This window comes from Cherax quadricarinatus, chromosome 53 (assembly GCF_038502225.1).
Source record: "Cherax quadricarinatus isolate ZL_2023a chromosome 53, ASM3850222v1, whole genome shotgun sequence".
In the NCBI taxonomy this organism is placed as follows: Eukaryota; Metazoa; Arthropoda; class Malacostraca; order Decapoda; family Parastacidae; genus Cherax; species Cherax quadricarinatus.
Genome location: NC_091344.1, coordinates 26,018,607 through 26,040,213, shown reverse-complemented (window position 1 = coordinate 26,040,213; position 21,607 = coordinate 26,018,607). Strand labels below are relative to the sequence as shown.

At 43.9% G+C, this 21,607-nt stretch overlaps 1 protein-coding gene across 1 annotated transcript in view; it reads right to left on the bottom strand.

The window, feature by feature from the left end:
• LOC128692292 (angiotensin-converting enzyme) overlaps positions 1 to 21,607 on the bottom strand; it is a 158,635-nt gene that overhangs the window by 65,754 nt on the left and 71,274 nt on the right. Inside the window, exon 6 of the mRNA XM_070096268.1 lies at positions 21,362 to 21,460. Within this exon, the coding sequence (XP_069952369.1) occupies positions 21,362 to 21,460 (99 nt within the window). The remainder of the gene's footprint in view (positions 1 to 21,361; positions 21,461 to 21,607) is intronic.

Below are 21,607 nucleotides of genomic sequence, written 5' to 3'. Positions count from 1 at the left end.
AATATCGGCAAAAATTTAACATTTCCGCTACTTTGAGCTCAGTTTCAAGCCATTTCCAGTGCGAAAACCAATCAAAATCATCTCTATTTCTGTAATATGTCTTCCATTCTATCAAATGAGACCAAGAAATCACAAATAGAACTATAAAAAAACATACGAAAAACACTGCAAAGTCGCTGTTTTAATCGAAAAATCATGATTTCAGTTTTTTTCTCTCATTATACACAGTGTGCTGCAGGATCTGTTTTATGTGGTGCACACATACCACATAGATGTATTCTCTCATATCTAGGCCCAAATGTACCACTCACAGTTTATCAGAGTGAGCTGAGCTCATGACGTAGATCTACGGTTTGGACCCTGAACGTAAAGCCATAGATCTACGGGACGGACCCTCAAAGGGTTAAATACCACTGCCTCAACCACTGCATCAACCTCTGCCTCAACCGCTGCCTCAACCACTGCCTCAACTGCTGCCTCAACCGCTGCCTCAACCGCTGCCTCAACCACTGCCTCAACCACTGCATCAACCGCTGCCTCAACCACTGCCTCAACCGCTGCCTCAACCGCTGCCTCACCCACTGCCTCAATCGCTGCCTCAATCGTTGCCTCAATCGCTGCCTCAATCGCTGCCTCAACCGCTGCCTCACCTACTGCCTCAATCGCTGCCTCAACCACTGCCTCACCTACTGCCTCAATCGCTGCCTCAACCCCTGCCTCACCCACTGCCTCAATCGCTGCCTCAATCGTTGCCTCAATCGCTGCCTCAACAGCTGCCTCACCTACTGCCTCAATCGCTGCCTCAACCGCTGCCTCAACTACTGCCTCAATCGCTGCCTCAACTGCTGCCTCAACCGCTGCCTCACCTACTGCCTCAATCTCTGCCTCAACCACTGCCTCAACCGCTGCCTCACCCACTGCCTCAATCGCTGTCTCAATCGCTGCCTCAACCACTGCCTCAACCGCTGCCTCAACTGCTGCCTAACCCACTGCCTCAATCGCTGCCTCAACCGCTGCCTCACCCACTGCCTCAACCGCTGCCTCACCCACTGCCTCAATCGCTGCCTCAATTGCTGCCTCAACCGCTGCCTCAACCGCTGCCTCAATCGCTGCCTCAACTGCTGCCTCAACCACTGCCTCAACCACTGCATCAATCGATGACTCAACCACTGCCTCAACCACTGCCTCAACCACTGCCTCTACCACTCCAGTCGCACTCATTCTACAAGCACCAAACACAATGAATTATTGTGAAATGTTTGGAAGAGCACGGAGACTAATGTTCACTCCAGCATAAACAAAGCCACACTGATGATGTGTCAACCACTCCCTCGTATTTTTGTACAATTTCCTTCTTCAATTATATCCTATTTATTATTATTATTATTACTATTGTTATTATTAGCAGTAGCAGAAATGTTTGATTCTTTGCTGTGTTCAAGAGTAAACACATGATGTCACCATCTAATACCTGTCCGAATAGCCATTCCAATATGTAGTCATGAATGGGTTTACATTATTTATACTGTAGTTTAATAGCAAATAATGAACAAACAAAACACTCACCACACTGAGTGGTGGGAGGGCTGGCTGCCAGTTGCGGGGGTCGGAGGGAGGGTAATAGGGACTCGCAGGTGGCGGGAAACTTAAATATGATTTGGCGGCTGATAATTTGGTGGCTGGGAATTTGGTGGTTGGGAATTCGTGAATGTGTAAAGTCCGCAAAAGCTGAAAACGCGAATGTTGAGGAAGACCTGTAATTGTTTTACATGATGGTAGGATTGCTGGTGTCTTTTGTCTGTCTCATAAATATGCAAGATTACAGGTACGTCTTGCTACTTCTACTTACACTTAGGTCACACTACACATACGTGTACAAGCATATATATACACACCCCTCTGGGTTTTCTTCAATTTTCTTTCTAATTCTTGTTCTTGTTTATTTCCTCTTATCTCCATGGGGAAGTGGAACAGAATTCTTCCTCTGTAAGCCATGCGTGTCATAGGAGGCGACTAAAATGCCGGGAGCAAGGGGCTAGTAACCCCTTCTCCTGTATATATTACTAAATGTAAAAGGAGAAACTTTCATTTTTTCTTTTGGGCCACCCCACCTCGGTGGGATACGGCCGGTGTGTTGAAATAAAGAAAGATCATTTAAACATGAATTGGATGTTGATTTATTCATAGATATTGGCCAAAACAATTTTGGTTTTGGCCAAGTCTGCCATAAGAGTTGCCAAATCAAAATTTTTGTATTTTATTTTTCATTCATTTATTTGTTGCCAGAATTTCTCCATGCAAAATCCATACTTCATTCTACAAAAAAAAAAAAAAAGAGAAAAAAAAGAATGAAATCAAACGATAAATAAAGAAAAGTGAAAATTGGGTGTGAGGTACCCCTGAAAGGACGGTACACTAACATAGATGGAATAACCAAGAAGAATGAGGAGTGGCAGGAAAGAATCACAGAGGCATCCCCGGACATCGTAGCACTCACGAAGTCAAAGCTCATAGGGGTGATAACATATGTGATCTTCCTGTCTCGATATTGGATCCTGAGGAAACAATGGGAACAGAGGGAAGGATGGATTGCACTGCTCATCAAGGAGATGGGAGGACTAGTCAGAGGCATAGTGGATGACTACACACGAGGAACACTTCAGACTGGGGGTCCATAAGTGATAAAAGCAGTGATGTACAACTTGCCACCAAACAGCAGAAGACCAAAACGAACAACAGATCAATAGTGCCCAAACTAGCCGAGGTTGCCAGAAGGATACACATGGGCAGGGAAAGTTACTCATCATGGGAGATTCCAATTATGAGGAGATTGACTGGGAAAGCCTGGAATCACATTAGAGACCAGAGATGTGGAGGGCCAAGATACTGGAGGTGGTGCTGGAAAACTTCATGTACCAACTTGATGGGGACACAGCCAGAGATAGTGAGAGAGAGGAGAGGATGAACCAGCAAAGCTGAACCTTGTATTCACCTTCAACAGTTCAGACATAGAGGATATCACACACGAATGGTCCCTATATAGTAGGGCTAACAATGGAGAGTGAAGCATCATGAGAATGACAGGAGAAGCCAAACTTCAGTACCTACACAGGTAGAAGGCAAATCCTGCATGAGTTGCAGTGGGTAAGAGGGCTAGAGGGAAAGACAGAAACCAAATGATGGAACAAATAACCACAAAAAGTGGGAAGACAGAAGAGAAGTTCATCCTAAGAGGCAGCACAAACAACAGGAAGGCCAGAGACCATGGCATGCTAAGAGTATGTTACTTTTCTTCCCAGCAGCCTGGTATATACAGGTATCATCATGGACAGACCTCCGATTGGACTACAAAGAGGGAGGCTACAGCTGAGCAATAACGTCTTCTTCAAAGTCAGCATGGTAAACAACGACATCTTCCTCAAAGTCAGGATGATGAACAACGACGTCTGCCTCAAAGTCAGCATGGAGCAAGAGACATGATTCCCGAAACCACCACCTGCTACTGCAGTCATAAGCCTGGTCACATAAAGCTAACTCGATGGCTAGTGGTAAGTTGACTTGACCACTACTGTTGGGAAAAATAACCATCATTCCTACTGAAACAAATTAGCAGGAAATACAAGCATGTATACCACACTTTTATAGTCACAGCCAACTCTTCCTTAAGGAGAATGAAAGCCACATTGAGGGATTCTGGGGCTTAATGCTCCCTCTTACAAGAGAAAGTACATCCAATTTCTGAGACCTCATTAAACTCCTGGATGTTATTAGAAGCTTTTGGGGGAGATGTGTTTTCTGTTCCTTTACATAAGATCTTTATTACCAGTTAGTATTATACTGAGTATTTAACCATAAGTGTGTCTGGGGGATTCTCCATGACAGTTGCTGTATTATTGTTTGGTAATAATTTTATTTTTTATTATCACACTGGCCGATTCCCACCAAGGCAGGGTGGCCCGAAAAAGAAAAACTTTCACCATCATTCACTCCATCACTGTCTTGCCAGAAGGGTGCTTTACACTACAGTTTTTAAACTGCAACATTAACACCCCTCCTTCAGAGTGCAGGCACTGTACTTCCCATCTCCAGGACTCAAGTTAGGTGCTCTCCCAAGCCCATAGAAACCACTGAAACCTCTTCTCCCATGTTGGCCAAAACTCAGGCAATGTCCAAAGGAATGTCTACAAGCAATGTTGACCTATCCTTGGAGGACTGTGATCTAGGTCTCATCAATTTATTTTATGAGGAAAGCTGGCCAGGGCCTTGTAAATCTAGTGAAAAGTCCTTGATCAAGCCTTCCTGTTCCAAGGTTGCAGGATTGCCTAAGGTTTCTGTTTCCATGCCTGTGGGACTGTCCTTTCAGGAAGAGTAATGAAGAGAGCCTTCTTTAGCCTCCACTTTTAAGGCTGCCATGGATGAACCCAGTTCAGATCACCCGGTTAAATATGAAATTAAACACAACTTTCTAGTAGGTTCAAAAACTGGTAAGGAGGCAGGGGGAAGTTTAAAATTATATCGACTGGTAGTTCCTAAAAAAGTTCATAACTCAGGTCCTGAAAATCGCTCACAATTCTTTCTTAGGAGGATATTTGGGAGTTAGAAAACCCTTTACAGGATCTTAAAACATTTTTATTGGCCAGGTATACGACAAGATGTGCGTATTTACATCCATTCCTTTTGTGAGTGTAACCAAGTGGGTAAGTCAGGACACTATATTAGACCCGCACCACTTCATTTCTTACTGGCAGATGGAGAGTCATTTACGAACTTAATTACAGACTGTGTGGGACCATTACCAAAAGCCAAGTCAGATAACCAGTACCATTTTGGATAAAACTACTAAGTATCCAGAGGCAGTTCCTATGCATAGTGTAAACACCAAGACCATTGTTAAAGTCCTCATTAAGAAGCGGCCAGTGAAGAGGCGGGGCTAGGAGCTGTGACTCGGCCCCTGCAACCACAATTAGGCAAGTACACAAACACACGCACACACACGTGCACGCACACACACACACACACATAAGTATGAGGAGTGGCATGAAAGAATCAAGGAGACATCCCCAGACATAATAGCACTCACAGAAACAAAACTCACCAGAGTAATAACAGATTCAATCTTTCCATTCGGATATCAAATCCTCAGGAAAGACAGAGGGAGGAGAGGGGGAGGAGGAGTTGCACTGCTCATTAAAAACTAGTGAAGTTTTGAGAAAATGGAAGGAATGGATGGCACGGGTGAAAAGGACTACTTAGTAGGGACAATCCAGTCTGAGGGACATAAGGTGATAATTGCAGTAATGTACAACCCACCACAGAACTGCAGGAGGCCAAGAGAAGAATACGATGAGAGCAACAGAGCAATGGTCGACACACTAGCCGAGGTGGCCAGGAGAGCACACATGGGGGGAGCAAAGTTACTAGTTATGAGCGATTTCAATCACAAGGAGATTGACTGGGAAAACCTGGAGCCCCATGGGGGTCCAGAAACATGGAGAGCAAGGATGATGGATGTGGTACTGGAAAACCTCATGCATCAGCATGTTAGAGACACTACCAGAGAGAGAGGAGAGGATGAACCAGCAAGACTGGACCTTGTACTGACCTTGAGTAGTTCGGACATCGAGGATATCATGTATGAAAGGCCCCTGGGAGCTAGTGATCATGTGGTTCTGTGCTTCGACTACATAGCTGAGCTCCAAGTGGAGAGAGTAGCAGGAATAGGTTGGGAAAAACCAAACTACATAAGGGGGAGCTACTCAGGCATGAGGAACTTCCTGCAAGACATTCAGTGGGAGAGGGAACTGACAGGAAAACCAGTACAAAAAATGATGGATTATGTGGCAACAAAATACAAGGAGGCAGAGGAGAGGTTTGTTCCCAAGGGAAACAGATATAATGGGAAGAACAGAACGAGTCCTTGGTTCACCCAAAGGTGCAGGGAGGCAAAAACTAGGTGTACTAGAGAATGGAAATGGTACAGAAGACAGAGAACTCAGGAAAATAAAGAGATCAGCTGAAGAGCCAGAAACGAATATGCACAGATAAGAAGGGAGGCTCAGCGACAATTTGAAAATGACATAGCATCGAAAGTTAAGTCTGACCCGAAGCGGTTGTGCAGCCACATCAGGAGGAAAACAACAGTCAAGGACCAGGTAATCAGACTGAGGAAGGGTGATGGGGAGTTCACAAGAAACGACCGAGAGGTATGTCAGGAGCTCAGCATGAGATTTAAAGAAGTATTCACAGTGGAAACCAGTAGGACTCCAGGAAATCAGAACAGGGGGGTACACCAGCAAGTGCTGGATGAGGTACATATAACCAAGGAGGAGGTGAAGAAGCTGCTATGCGAACTTGACACCTCAAAGGCAGTGGGATCAGACAACATCTCTCTGTGGGTCCTTAAAGAGGGAGCAGAGATACTGTGTGTGCCATTAACAAAAATCTTCAACACATCAATTGAAACTGGGCAACTCCCTGAGGTATGGAAGATGGCAAATGTAGTCCCAATTTTTAAAAAGGGAGACAGACATGAGGCACTAAACTACAGAAATGCATCACTAACGTGTATAGTATGCAAGGTCATGGAGAAGATCGTCAGGAGGAGAGTGGTGGAGCACCTGGAAAGAAACAAGTGTATAATTGACAACCAGCATGGTTTCAGGGAAGGAAAATCCTGTCACAAACCTACTAGAGTTTTATGACAAGGCGACAGAAGTAAGACAAGAGAGAGAGGGGTGGATCGACTGCATTTTTTTGGACTGCAAGAAGGCCTTCGACACAGTTCCTCACAAGAGGTTACTGCAAAAGCTAGAGGATCAGGCACACATAACAGGAAAGGCACTGCAATGGATCAGAGAATACCTGACAGGGAGGCAACAAAGAGTCATGGTACGTGACGAGGTGTCAGTGTGGGCGCCTGTGACAAGCGGGGTTCCACAGGGGTCAGTCCTAGGACCTGTGCTGTTCTTGGTACATGTAAACGACATAATGGAAGGGATAGACTCAGAAGTGTCCTTGTTTGCAGATGATGTGAAGTTAATGAGAAGAATCAAATCGGATGAGGATCAGGCAAGACTACAAAGAGACCTGGACAGGCTACAAGCCTGGTCCAGCAACTGGCTCCTTGAGTTTAACCCTGCCAAATGCAAAGTCATGAAGATTGGGGAAGGGCAAAGAAGACCGCAGACACAATATAGTTTAGATGGCCAAAGACTGCAAACCTCACTCAAGGAAAAAGATCTGGGGGTGAGTATAACACCGATCATATCTCCTGAGGCACACATCAATCAGATAACTGCTGCAGCATATGGGCGCCTGGCAAGCCTACGGATAGTGTTCCGATACCTCAGTAAGGATTCGTTCAAGATTCTGTATACCATTTACGTCAGGCCCATACTGGAGTATGCAGCACCAGTTTAGAATCTACACCTAGTCAAGCACATCAAGAAATTAGAGAAAGTGCAAAGGTTTGCAACAAGACTAGTCCCAGAGCTACGGAGATTGTCCTACAAAGAAAGGTTGAGGGAAATCGGCCTGATGACACTGGAGGACAGGAGGGTCAGGGGTGACATGATAACGACATATAAAATACTGCGCAGAATAGACAAGGTGGACAAAGACGGGATGTTCCAGAGAAGGGACACAGACACAAGAGGTCACACTTGGAAGTTGAAGACTCAGATGAATCAAAGGGATGTTAGGAAGTATTTCTTCAGTCATAGAGTAGTCAGGCCATGGGATAGCCTAGAAAGTGACATAGTGGAGGCAGGAACATAAGAAAGGAGGAACACTGCAGCAGGCCTGTTGGCCCATACTAGGCAGGTCCTTTACAATTCATCCCACTAATAAAACATTTGCCTGACTCAATTTTCAATGCTACCCAAGAAATAAGCTCTGATGTGCAAGTCCCACTCAAATCCAACCCCTCCCACTCATGTACTTATCCAACCTAAATTTGAAACTACCCAAAGTCCTAGCCTCAATAACCCAACTAGGTAGATTGTTCCACTCATCAACTACCCTATTTCCAAACCAATACTTTCCTATGTCCTTTCCAAATCTAAACTTATCTAATTTAAATCCATTACTGCGGGTTCTCTCTTGGAGAGATATCCTCAAGACCTTATTAATATCCCCTTTATTGATACCTATCTTCCACTTATACACTTCGATCAGGTCTCCCCTCATTCTTCGTCTAACAAGTGAATGTAACTTAACAGTCTTCAATCTTTCTTCATAAGGAAGATCTCTAATGCTATGTATTAATTTAGTCATCCTACGCTGAATGTTTTCTAATGAATTTATGTCCATTCTGTAATATGGAGACCAGAACTGAGCTGCATAATCTAGGTGAGGCCTTACTAATGATGTATAAAGCTGCAGTATGACCTCTGGACTTCTGTTGCTTACACTTCTTGATATAAATCCCAGTAATCTATTTGCCTTATTACGTACACTTAAGCACTGCTGTCTTGATTTAAGGTTGCTGCTCACCATAACCCCCAAGTCCTTTTTGCAATCTGTATGGCTAAGTTCTACATCATTTAACTTATAAGTGCTAGGGTTATGGACACTCCCGAACTTCAGAACCTTGCATTTATCTACATTGAACTGCATCTGCTACTTTTCTGACCAAGAATAGAGTTTGTTTAAATCCTCCTGAAGTTCCCTAACATCTACGTTTGAATCAATTATTCTACCTATCTTTGTGTCATCGGCGAATTTGCTCATATCACTAGTAATTCCCTCATCAAGATCATTGATATTTATTATAAACAACAACGGACCCAAGACTGATCCCTGTGGAACACCACTTGTTACAGATCCCCACTCGGATTTAACCCCATTTATGGACACACTCTGCTTCCTGTCTGTGAGCCATGACTCGATCCACGAGAGCACTTTTCCCCCAATGCCATGAGCTGCCACTTTTTTAACAGTCTTTGGTGCGGAACTCTATCAAAAGCCTTACTAAAATCTAAGTAAATAATATCAAACTCTTTATCGTGGTCAACAGCCTCAAAAGCTTTACTGAAGAAAGTTAATAAATTAGTTAGACAAGACCGGCCTCTTATGAATCCATGCTGAGTATCATTAATCAAGCTATGCTTATCGAGATGGCTTCTTATAATCTCAGCTATAATTGACTCTAGTAATTTGCCTACAATTGAGGTCAGGCTTATTGGGCGGTAATTTGACGGTAACGACTTGTCCCGTTTTAAAAATAGGAATTACATTAGCCATCTTCCACATATCAGACACTACACCTGTTTGAAGAGATAAATTAAAAATATTAGTTAATGGCTCACAGAGTTCCATTTTGCATTCCTTAAGAACCCTTGAAAAAACCTCATCAGGACCCGGCGACTTATTTTGCTTCAGTCGGTCTATCTGCTTCACAACCATTTCACTAGTGACTGTGATGTTATATAATTTATCTTCTTCTATCCCACTATAAAAATTAATTACTGGAATATTGTTAGTGTCTTCCTGTGTAAAAACTGAGAGAAAATAATTATTTAAAATCGAGCACTTTCATTCTCTTTGTCAGTAAGATGCCCATAGTTATTTTTGAGGGGACCTATCTTATCTCTAACTTTTGTTCTATAGACCTAGAAAAAACTTTTTGGGTTAGTTTTAGAATCCCTAGCAACTTTAATTTTATAGTCCCTTTTAGCTTTTCTTATCCCCTTTTTAATGTCCCTCTTAGTGTCAATATACTGATTCATAAGATGACCCTCACCTCTTTTGATATGCCTATAAATTCCTTTCTTATGCCCTAGTAGATATTTCAGCCTATTATTCATCCATTTTGGGTCATTTCTATTTGATCTAATTTCTTTATACAGGATAAACGTTCTTTGAGCAGCATGTATAGTGTTCAGAAAACTGTCATATTGATAGCTCTCTTCATTACCCCAGTCAACAGATGATAAGTGTTCTCTAAGCCCATTGTAATCTGCTAATCGAAAATCTGGAACTGTTACTGAGTTGTCCCTACTATCACATACTTCCATTCTATGCTAAAGGTATTTGATTTGTGATCGCTTGTGCCAAGTTCCTCATTAATTTCTAAATTATTAACAAGGGTTTCCTTGTTCGCCAGAACCAAATCAAGTAGGTTATTTCCCCTTGTAGGTTCTGTCACAAACTGCTTCAAAAAACATTCCTGAACTACTTCTAAGAAGTCATTTGATTCTAAATTCCCAGTCAAGAAATTCCAATCAATGTGACTAAAGTTAAAGTCCCCTAGAATTGCTACATTATTGTGCCTTGTGGCCTTAACAATTTCCTCCCACAGTAATTTCCCTTGGTCCCTATCTAAGTTTGGGGGACGGTATATCACTCCTAGAATCAATTTTTTATGCCCCTCTGAAAATTCTATCCAGACAGACTCTGTATGTGTTACCTCAGATTTAATACCCATTTTTATGCAACAGTTCAAGTGATCTCGGACATACAGTGCCACCCCACCTCCCTTACCGATATTTCTATCTACTTGGAACAATTTAAAACCCTGAATGTGATACTCCGAAGGCATGTCCCGACTTCTGGAATTAAACCATGTCTCAGTGATTGCAAATACATCAATGTTACCTGCACTAGCAACTAATCTCAACTCATCCATCTTATTCCTAGCACTACGGCAATTAGCATAATATAATTTTAAAGACCCTCCTTTCTCTTTACCCTTCCTGCTCAATTCCGTTTTTTCACTAAACCTATTACTGTCCTTGTCACCTAATGCTATTGGCTTTCCAATATCCACCTCATTCGGCCTAATACTAGTTCCCCTAGAACTCATAGTATTACTACACTGCGACTTCACTGTATTCACGACAAAACCCATACCACTATCCATTCCTAGTTTAAAGACTTAACAGCTCCCTCCACTGCCGTTGCCAGTGCCCCCACCCCAGACCTAGATAAGTGAACCCCAACCCTGGCATACATGTCATTTCTGCCATAAAAAAGGTGCCAGTTGTCAATGAATGTTACCGCATTTTCCTTACATATTTGTCCAGCCAGCAATTGACACCAATTGCCCTGGACAACCATTCATTTCCAACTTCTCTCCTTGGCAAAATACCACATATGACAGGGTTCCCACCCTTCTTCCTAATTATCTCTATTGCTGACCTATACCTGCTAATCAGGTCCTCACTCCTACGTCTGCCAACATCTTTGCCTCCTGCACTGAGGCAGATAATAGGATTGCTCCCATTACCTTTCATGATGTCGTCCAGACAGCTAACAATATCCCCCATCCCAGCCCCAGGAAAACATACACTGTGTCTCCTCTTCCTGTCCCTTAGACAAAAGGCCCTATCCATAAACTTAACCTGACTGTCTCCAACTAAAACAATGTTCTTACCTTCATTTGTGAAATTTGTCATGACGTTCTTGATGGTCTTCATTGGGGTATCTAGGGATGTCTCACTCATGTCTGCCAATGCTCCCTTGGTGCTCGTTGTGACGTTCCCAGTAGACAATCCACATTCATCTGGTAACACCGAAAATGGGTTGGAAGTCTCCACAGCAATCTTCTGGATCTTCGTTGTTTCCACCACTTCAACAGACTTCTTGATTTTCAGCTTTGTTCCATGTTGGCCGGCCACTGACCAAGTTCCTCTCTTGACCTGAGGACTCACAACAGGAGGATTACTTCGAATCCTCTTGTTTTCCTCCGTCAGTCACCGTATCTCAAGCTTAGCAGCCCTAAGCTCCTCTTTCAGCTGCTGGTACAGTTGATCAAGAGAGGACATCTTGTGCAGATTCACGGAGAACACACTGGACAGAACTTCACATAGTTTTAAGGCGAGGTACGATAAAGCTCATGGGGCAGGGAGAGAGAGGACGTAGTAGCAATCAGCGAAGAGGCGGGGCCAGGAGCTATGACTCGACCCCTGCAACCACAAATAGATGAGTACAAATAGGTGAGTACACACACACACACACACACACACACTCGTGGAGGAGTCACGCGGTTTGAGCTCGTGTTTTGGTGATAATTTCTGACTGTGCCATAAGGAATAGAGTGTGGGATATAGGCGTGTGCATGCATGAGAGTGCATATAATCACTTAAGCCCCGAAAAATGGAAATATAAGTGATCACAGAAAAGAAAACAAAGGAAATAGTTGCTGAGTGTTTAGTGGAGGCCGTTGGAAAGGTGAACGGTTGTGTCAGGCCTAAATAGTGTTGCCATAATAACGCAGTGGGGTATTTTGAAGAATAAGTGCGACTCAAGACCAGGGAGATAAGAGATATGTATAGATGTGTCAGTACATACAGTGAGTGAGTGAAAAAATTAGAAGAGCTAGAGACTATAGTGCATACAGGAAGTTAGTGGAAAAATTACCGAGAAGCATCAAACATCAACTTCTGGGACAGGACAGACCCGCAACGTTACTCCACTGCCAGCCACAAGTAATATTCACCTAGTTTGAGTTGCATGGGGTCAATAGTACCTGTCTCTAGCTGGAATTAGGGGTCACTCTCCTCGAGCTATCAGAATTAGAATAAGCAGCATTTACTGGAATTTAATAGAATTTAGAGGTAGCGGCATATAGGCGAAGCCTAGTGTATTTATTTTTGAACGTAATTTTAAACGCATAAGAGTACAGTGGGAACCAAGAGATCGGGTACATATACAATACATATGTAGTACATACGTGGGAAATAAGGACTGTTTACATAAACATATGCACACACTTGGTGAGAACAGCACTGCTGTTAGGCACTTGAATAGCTGTAGCACACACACACACACACACACACACACACACACACACACACACACACACACACACACACATATGCACACACACACACATATGCACACACACACACATATGCACACACACACACACACACACACACACACACACACACACACACACACACACACACACACACACAAACACACACACACACAAACACACACACACACAAACACACACACACACAAACACACACACATATATAGACACACACACACACATATACAGGATTTTACACCTTCCTGTGAAGTGACCCTATAACCCTTCCTTCCCCCCCCCATCTCTCTCCCTCTCCTCTCTCTTCCTCTCTCTCTCTCTCTCTCTCACTCTCTCTCTCTCTCTCTCTCTCTCTCTTTCTCTCTCCCCCTTTCTCTCATCCTCTCTCTCATCCTCTCATCCTCTCTCTCATCCTCTCTTCCTTTCACTCTTTCTCTCTCTCTTCCTCTCTCTCTCCCTCTCCCTCTCTCTCTTCCTCTCTTACTCTCTCTCTTCCTCTTCTTTTCTCTCTCTCTCTTCCCTTGTCACTCCCCCCTCTCTCTTACTTTTTTCCTCTCTCACTTTCTCCCCCTTTTTTCCTTCTTTTCCCCTCCTTCTAGGCTCCCCTTCTCTCTCTCCCTATCTCTCACTCTCCCCCTTTTTCTTTTTCTCTTTCTCTTTCTCTCTCTCTTTCATTAAAAAAAAAAAAAAATGGTTGGGACTCGCAGGAATCAGGGATCAGATGACAATGGTACTGGTAGGGAGGAATGGATGGAGGAACAGTGGAAAAGGATAGAGCAAGAATGGGAGAGAAAATTAGGAGAGCTTTCTGAAAAAATGGAGAAAGAGCTCTCTGTGAAATGGGAAAAGAGGTTGGAGAAGGAGACGAAGAATTGGGAGGCACAAGTCGAAACTGCAGTAGCCAGGGTAAAGGTCCTAGAATTTGAGGTAAACAGGCTGAAGTAAGTCTCAGGGGTAGTGACCAGAGAAGACACACCATACGATGATGAGAGGCTGAACAGGAAGGAAGGAGATATGAATTATGCTAAGGTCATATCAGCCTGCAAAGAAGGGCCAGGGAGTGGAAGGGAAGAGCAGAAGGGTGCAGATGGAGAGGGAGATAGGTCGAATGCTGAGGCACAACCATGCTACCAAGAGCCACTGGAAAAAATCAAGGGAGAAAATGACCACATACAGACAGGAACCAGAGTCACAGAGGAAGAGGCAATGGGAGGAGGAAAGGGCAAAATCAGTGATTATCCATGGGCTTTGGGAGAGAGAGGAAAGGACACACACTGAAAGACGGCAGGAAGAAAGAAAGGAGATTGAGAAAATCATCACGGAAATAGGGGGAGAAGACATGGATGAGATTGCAAATTTTCAGACAATAGGGGGGTACTTGAAGGGGAGAAACCGACCGATCAAGCTGATTCTGAGGACAGAAACAGTGCGGAACAGGATCCTCCAAGAGAAACCACGGTTGAAAAGTTCGGAAGAGTACAAGAAGGTGTTCCTAGACAGAGACAGAACACAAACAGAGAGAAAGCAACTGAGGGAGAGGACAAAAAAGTGAAAGGAGCTAGGAAAGGAGACAAGGATGGAACCAGCAGAGGTCAGTCAGAGCAGAACAGAGCAGCAAGGGCAAGCACACACACAACTATCCTCAGAACCCCACAACCTATCACACCATCCCAACACACAATACAATCCATACCCACAGCTTCCACCCAACCCCCAACCATAAAATCCCACAGTATGCTACCAGGTCTCCCACCCCCACAGGCCCCCCAAACCACAGTGTTGGAAAGGAAACTGAAGGTATGGTACACAAACGCTGATGGAATAACAAACAAGTGGGAGGAGTGGCACGAAAGAGTCAAAGAGGCATCACCAGACATCATAGCGATCACAGAAACCAAGCTTACAGGTATGATAACAGATGCCATCTTTCCAAAGGGATACCAGATCCTGAGAAAAGACAGAAGGAACACGGGGGGTGGAGGAGTGGCATTGCTGATCAAACACCGATGGAATTTTGATGAGCTGGAGAGAGGAGACAGCGGAGAAGAAAGTGATTACATAGTGAGAACGCTTCACTCTGGTGGTCCCAAGGTGATAATTGCAGTGATGTATAACCCACCACAGAACAGCAGGAGGCCAAGGCAAGAGTATGACGAGAGCAATAGAGCGATGGTTGACACACCGGCTGCAGTGGCCAGAAGAGCTCATGCATGCAGGGCAAAGCTCCTGATCATGGGCGACTTTAACCACAAGGAGATCGAATGGGAGAACTTGGAGCCACATGGGGGCCAAGATACATGGAGGGCTAAGATGATGGAGGTGGTACTGGAAAACTTCATGTACCAACACGTAAGGGACACTACAAGAGAGAGAGGAGAGGATGAACCAGCAAGACTGGACTTAGTATTCACCTTGAGTAGTGCAGATATTGAGGACATCACATATGAAAGACCCCTTGGGGCCAGCGATCATGTGGTTTTGAGCTTCAAATACACAGTAGAGCTACAAGTGGAGGGGGAAGCAGGAAGGCAAGGACAAATGAAACCAAACTACAGGAAGGGGACTACACAGGAATGAGGAACTTCCTGAATGAGGTTCAGTGGGACAGAGAACTGGCAGGGAAGCCAGTTAATGAGATGATGGAATATGTAGCAACAATGTGCAAGGAGGCTGAGGAGAGGTTTGTACCCAAGGGTGACAGGAATAATGAAAAAGCCAGGATGAGCCCATGGTTCACCCAAAGATGCAAGGAGGCAAAAACCAAGTGTGTTAGGGAATGGAAGAAATATAGAAGGCAAAGGACCCAGGAGAATAAGGAGAGCAGTCGTAGAGCCAGAAACGAATATGCACAGATAAGAAGGGAGGCCCAACGTCAATATGAAAATGACATAGCAGCAAAAGCCAAATCTGACCCGAAGCTGTTATACAGCCACATCAGGAAGAAAACAACCGTTAAGGACCAGGTAATCAGGCTAAGGAAGGAAGGAGGAGAGACAACAAGAAATGACCGTGAAGTATGTGAGGAACTCAACAAGAGATTCAAAGAAGTGTTCACAGAGGAGACAGAAGGGGCTCCAGAAAGACGGAGAGGTGGGGTACACCACCATGTGCTGGACACAGTACACACAACCGAGGAAGAAGTGAAGAGGCTTCTGAGTGAGCTAGATACCTCAAAGGCAATGGGGCCAGATAGCATCTCTCCATGGGTCCTGAGAGAGGGAGCAGAGGCGCTATGTGTACCCCTAACAACAATACTCAATACATCTATCGAAACAGGGAGATTGCCTGAGGCATGGAAGACAGCAAATGTGGTCCCAATCTTTAAAAAAGGAGACAGACATGAAACACTAAACTACAGACCAGTGTCACTGACATGTATAGCATGCAAAATCATGGAAAAGATTGTCAGGAGAAGAATGGTGGAACATCTAGAAAGGAATGATCTCATCACCAGCAGCCAACATGGTTTCAGAGATGGGAAATCCTGTGTCACAAACCTACTGGAGTTCTATGACATGGTGACAGCAGTAAGACAAGAGAGAGAGGGGTGGGTGGATTGCATTTTCTTGGACTGCAAGAAGACTTTTGACACAGTACCACACAAGAGATTAGTGCAAAAACTAAAGGACCAAGCAGGGATAACAGGGAAGGCACTGCAATGGATCAGGGAATACTTGTCAGGAAGACAGCAGCGAGTAATGGTACGTGGCGAGGTGTCAGAGTGGGCACCTGTGACCAGCGGGGTCCCACAGGGGTCAGTCCTAGGACCAGTGCTGTTTCTGGTATTTGTGAACGACATGACGGAAGGAATAAACTCAGAGGTGTCCCTGTTTGCAGATGACGTGAAGTTGATGAGAAGAGTTCAGGCAGAACTACAAAGGGATCTGGACAGGCTGCAGACCTGGTCCAGCAACTGGCTCCTGGAGTTCAATCCCACCAAGTGCAAAGTCATGAGGATTGGGGAAGGGCAAAGAAGACCGCAGACAGAGTACAGTCTAGGGGGCCAGAGACTACAAACATCACTCAAGGAAAAAGATCTTGGGGTGAGTATAACACCAGGCACATCTCCTGAAGCGCACATCAACCAAATAACTGCTGCAGCATATGGGCGCCTAGCAAACCTCAGAACAGCATTCCAACATCTTAATAAGGAATCATTCAGGACCCTGTACACCGTGTACGTTAGGCCCATATTGGAGTATGCGGCACCAGTTTGGAACCCACACCTAGCCAAGCACGTAAAGAAACTAGAGAAAGTGCAAAGGTTTGCAACAAGACTAGTCCCAGAGCTAAGAGGTATGTCCTACGAGGAGAGGTTATGGGAAATCAACCTGACGACACTGGAGGACAGGAGAGATAGGGGGGACATGATAATGACATACAAAATACTGAGAGGAATTGACAAGGTGGACAAAGACAGGATGTTCCAGAGATTGGACACAGTAACAAGGGGACACAGTTGGAAGCTGAAGACACAGATGGATCACAGGGATGTTAGGAAGTATTTCTTCAGCCACAGAGTAGTCAGTAAGTGGAATAGTTTGGGAAGTGATGTAGTGGAGGCAGGATCCATACATAGCTTTAAGCAGAGGTATGATAAAGCTCACGGCTCAGGGAGAGTGACCTAGTAGCGATCAGTGAAGAGGCGGGGCCAGGAGCTCGGACTCGACCCCCGCAACCTCAACTAGGTGAGTACACACACACACACACATCATCATCATCACACACCAGACATCATAGCAGTTACAGAAACAAAACTCACGGAGACAATAACAGATGCAATCTTCCCACCAGGATACCAGATCATGAGGAAAGATAGAAGGGGCAGAGGGGGAGGAGGGGTTGCTCTGCTCATAAAAAACGATGGAAATTCGAGAAAATGGGAGGCATAGACGAGACAGGAGAAGGGGACTACATAGTAGGTACACTTCAGTCTGGGGAGCACAAGGTGGTCATTGCAGTGATGTATAATCCACCACAGAACTGAAGGAGGCCAAGAGAGGAATATGAAGAGAGCAACAGAGCAATGGTGGACACACTTGCTGAGGTGGCAAGAAGAGCTCACTCCAGCAGAGCAAAGTTGCTGGTTATGGAGGATTTCAACCACGGAGATTGACTGGGAAAACCTGGAGCCACATTGGGGTCCCGAAACATCGAGATCCAAGATGTTGGATGTGGTGCTGGAAAACCTCATGCACCAACATGTTAAGGACACTACCAGAGTGAGAGGGGAGGATGAACCAGCAAGATTGGACCTTGTGTTCACCCTGGGCAGTTCAGACATTGAGGACATCACACATGAGAGTCCCCTAGGAGCTAGTGACCACATGGTTCTGTGCTTTGAATACATAGTAGAGTTGCAAGTGGAGAGAGTAACAGGAGTTGAATGGGAAAAGCCTGACTATAAAAGAGGGGACTACATAGGGTTGAGGAACTTCCTGCAGGAGGTTCCGTGGGATAGAGAACTGGCAGGAAAGACAGTAAATGAAATGATGGAATATGTAACAACAAAATGCAAGGAGGCAGTGGAAAGGTTTATTCCCAAGGGCAACAGAAACAATGGGAATACCAGAATGAGCCCCTGGTTTACCCGACGGTGTAAGGAGGCAAAAACAAAGTGCAATAGAGAATGGAAAAAGTACAGAAGGCAGAGAACACATGAAAACAGGGAGATCAGTCGTAGAGCCAGGAATGAGTATGCACAGGTAAGGAAGGAGGCCCAGCGACAGTATGAAAATAACATAGCATCGAAAATCAAAAATGACCCGAAACTGTTGTATAGCCACATCAGGAGGAAGACAACAGTCAAAGGCCAGGTGATCAGACTGAGGACAGAAGGTGAAGAACTCACAAGAAATGATCAGGAGGTATGTGAGGAGCTAAACAGGAAATTTAAGGAAGTTTTTACAGTATAGACAGGAAGGTCTCTGGGAAGACAGCACAGAAGGGAACATCAAGAGGGAATATACCAACAAGTGCTGGATGACATACGAACAACCGAGAAGGAGGTGCAGAAGCTGCTAAGTGACCTTGATACCTCAAAGGCGATGGGACCGGACAACATCTCCCCATGGGTCCTTAGAGAAGGAGCATAGATGCTTTGCATGCCCCTAACCACAATCTTCAACACATCCCTTGAAAATCAAAATGGTATACAATACCGACAGGATGGTTGTTAAGACACATAGGCAACACTTAAGCAACTTTATTCCGAAACGTTTTGCCTACACAGTAGGCTTCTTCAGTTGAGTACAGAAAGTAGGCAGGAGCAGAAGAGATGTGAAGACGATGTAATCAGTTCCAGACTTTGGAACAGAACTTCTCCAGGCTGAGGGACTGACAACCTCAAGTCTACGACTGTAAGAGTGACGGACTGATTACATCGTCTTCACATCTCTTCTGCTCCTGCCTACTTTCTGTACTCGACTGAAGAAGCCTACTGTGTAGGCGAAACGTTTCGGAAGAAAGTACAAAGATTTGCAACAAGGCTAGTCCCAGAGCTCAGGAGAATGTCGTACAAGGAAAGGTTGAGGGAAATCGGACTGACGACACTGGAGGACAGAAGGGTCAGGGGAGACATGATAATGACATACAAGATACTGCGGGGAATAGACAAGGTGGACAGAGACAGGATGTTCCAGAGAGGGGATACAGAAACAAGGGGTCACAACTGGAAGCTGAAGACTCAGACAAGTCACAGGGGCGTTAGGAAGTATTTCGTCAGTCCTAGAGTCGTCAGGAAGTGGAATAGCCTAGCAAGTGAAGTAGTGGAGGCAGGAACCATACATAGTTTTAAGAAGAGGTATGACAAAGCTCAGGAAGCAGAGAGGGAGAGGACCTAGTAGCAATCAGTGAAGAGGCGGGGCCAGGAGCTGAGTCTTGACCCCTGCAACCACAATTAGGTGAGTACACACACACACACACACACACACACACACACACACACAGAGCCAGGAAGTGGAATAGTCTGGAGTGAGATGTAGTGGAGACAGGGTTCATACGTAGGTTTAACACTTTGACTGTTTCAGGCCCCTTTCTGAAACTGTCATTCTATGTCGCCAAATATTCGGAAAAAAAAAATATTTTTTCTTATGAAATGATAGAGAATCTTTTCCCGATGGTAATGACACCAGAAGTTCGAAATTTGGTCGAAAACTCACGGAATTACGCTCCCGCGAAGTTAGCAGAATCGGCGACATATGTGTATCGGCGATTTCGCCGGCTTTGAGCCCTGTTTTCAGCCAATTTTGTTGTTCCAGTTGACCAAACTCATAGCTATTTCTTTAGAACTCCATTTTATCTATCAGCTGAGTACAAGAAACCACCCATTTACCAATTTGAACTACCCAATATAGTGGTCAGAAATTGGCAATTTGGCCAATTTCACGCAAATTAAAAAAGATGCCAATTTCAAAATAGGGTCCAGAATAAACAAGGTAGACATTCTTGGCACTAAAATAGCATATCCTCTGTTCATTAGTCACATCTCTAGGTCCCTTTTATATTATTATTGCTTTCTATTTTGATTTTTTATTCATATAAAAAAAATACAAAATTTACTGTTATGCAGACTACTGCATTATTGTAAAAATGGTATAAATAATATCAGTGCACTAGTGAAAGAATATTAGACTCCCCAGGTGACATGTATTGGACGTATGGTGTGATTTGTTTACTCCTGAACATTGGTAAAAATCGAACATTTCCACTAATTTGAGCTCAGTTTCAAGGTCGTTTTCATCGTCAAAGTAATGAAAATCCTCTCTATTTCTGCAATATGTTTTCCATTTTATCACCTAAGACCATGAAAACGCGAATACAACGATAAATACTATACGAAAATACACCTCAAAGTCGGCGTTTTATTAAAAAAAAAGAGTTTTTTTTTTCTCATTACGCAATGTGTGCTGCAGGATTTTTTTTATGTGGTGCACACTGACCACACAGACCCATTCTCTCACATGTGGGCCTACCAGCTTTCTCCCGCTTGATTTGAAGCCGCTAGAATTATTGAGTATATACACGTCAGAAACATTGGCTCATAAGACGTATTTATACGTCGAAAACAGTCAAAGGGTTAAGAAGAGGCATGATAAAGCTCATGGAGCAGAGAGAGTGTGGACCTAATAGTGACCAGTGACAAGGCGAGGCCAGGAGCTATGACTCGGCCCTTGCAACCACAATTAGGTGAGCACATAGTCTCTTAAAACTTCATGTCATTAAAAATTAAAATAGTTTCTATCTGCCCCATTTCCTCTCAGTAACACGCCTGAACCAAAAAATTTCAGAATTTTGTAATTTCTTAAGATGAACATGTAAAAATAATCCGTACTCTTACACAAATCTTTCTTCTAAAGTGTTTTAAGGATGCATAACCCATAATGAAAGTTTTTCCTCTAGAGAAAAGATTTTCATTTTGCACAATAATTTTAAACATACTACTTGTTAAGCAAAACATCCACTGTGGAAAAAAAGGTAAACTTCGTGAGAAATCACGAAAGCACTTGGACATTAACTATTTTTTCCATGGTGGTTGTTTTGTATTTTGTGATATCACCTGTTTACTGTGATCTTGATACATACTGGATATATGGATGACTTGTTGTAATGTGAAACTTTGCTCCAGGGTCAAAGTCGTGTTCAGAGCGATGTACAGGAGGCTTTATTCCCTGCATGTTATATCTGAAATTATAAATTACACTACATTATATTAATGTAAATTGTGATCAATAATAATGAAGATGAAGAAGCTTAGATAGTTTAGTTTTTCCTGTCAGATATATACAGTGTACAGATATAATATATATATATATATATATATATATATAT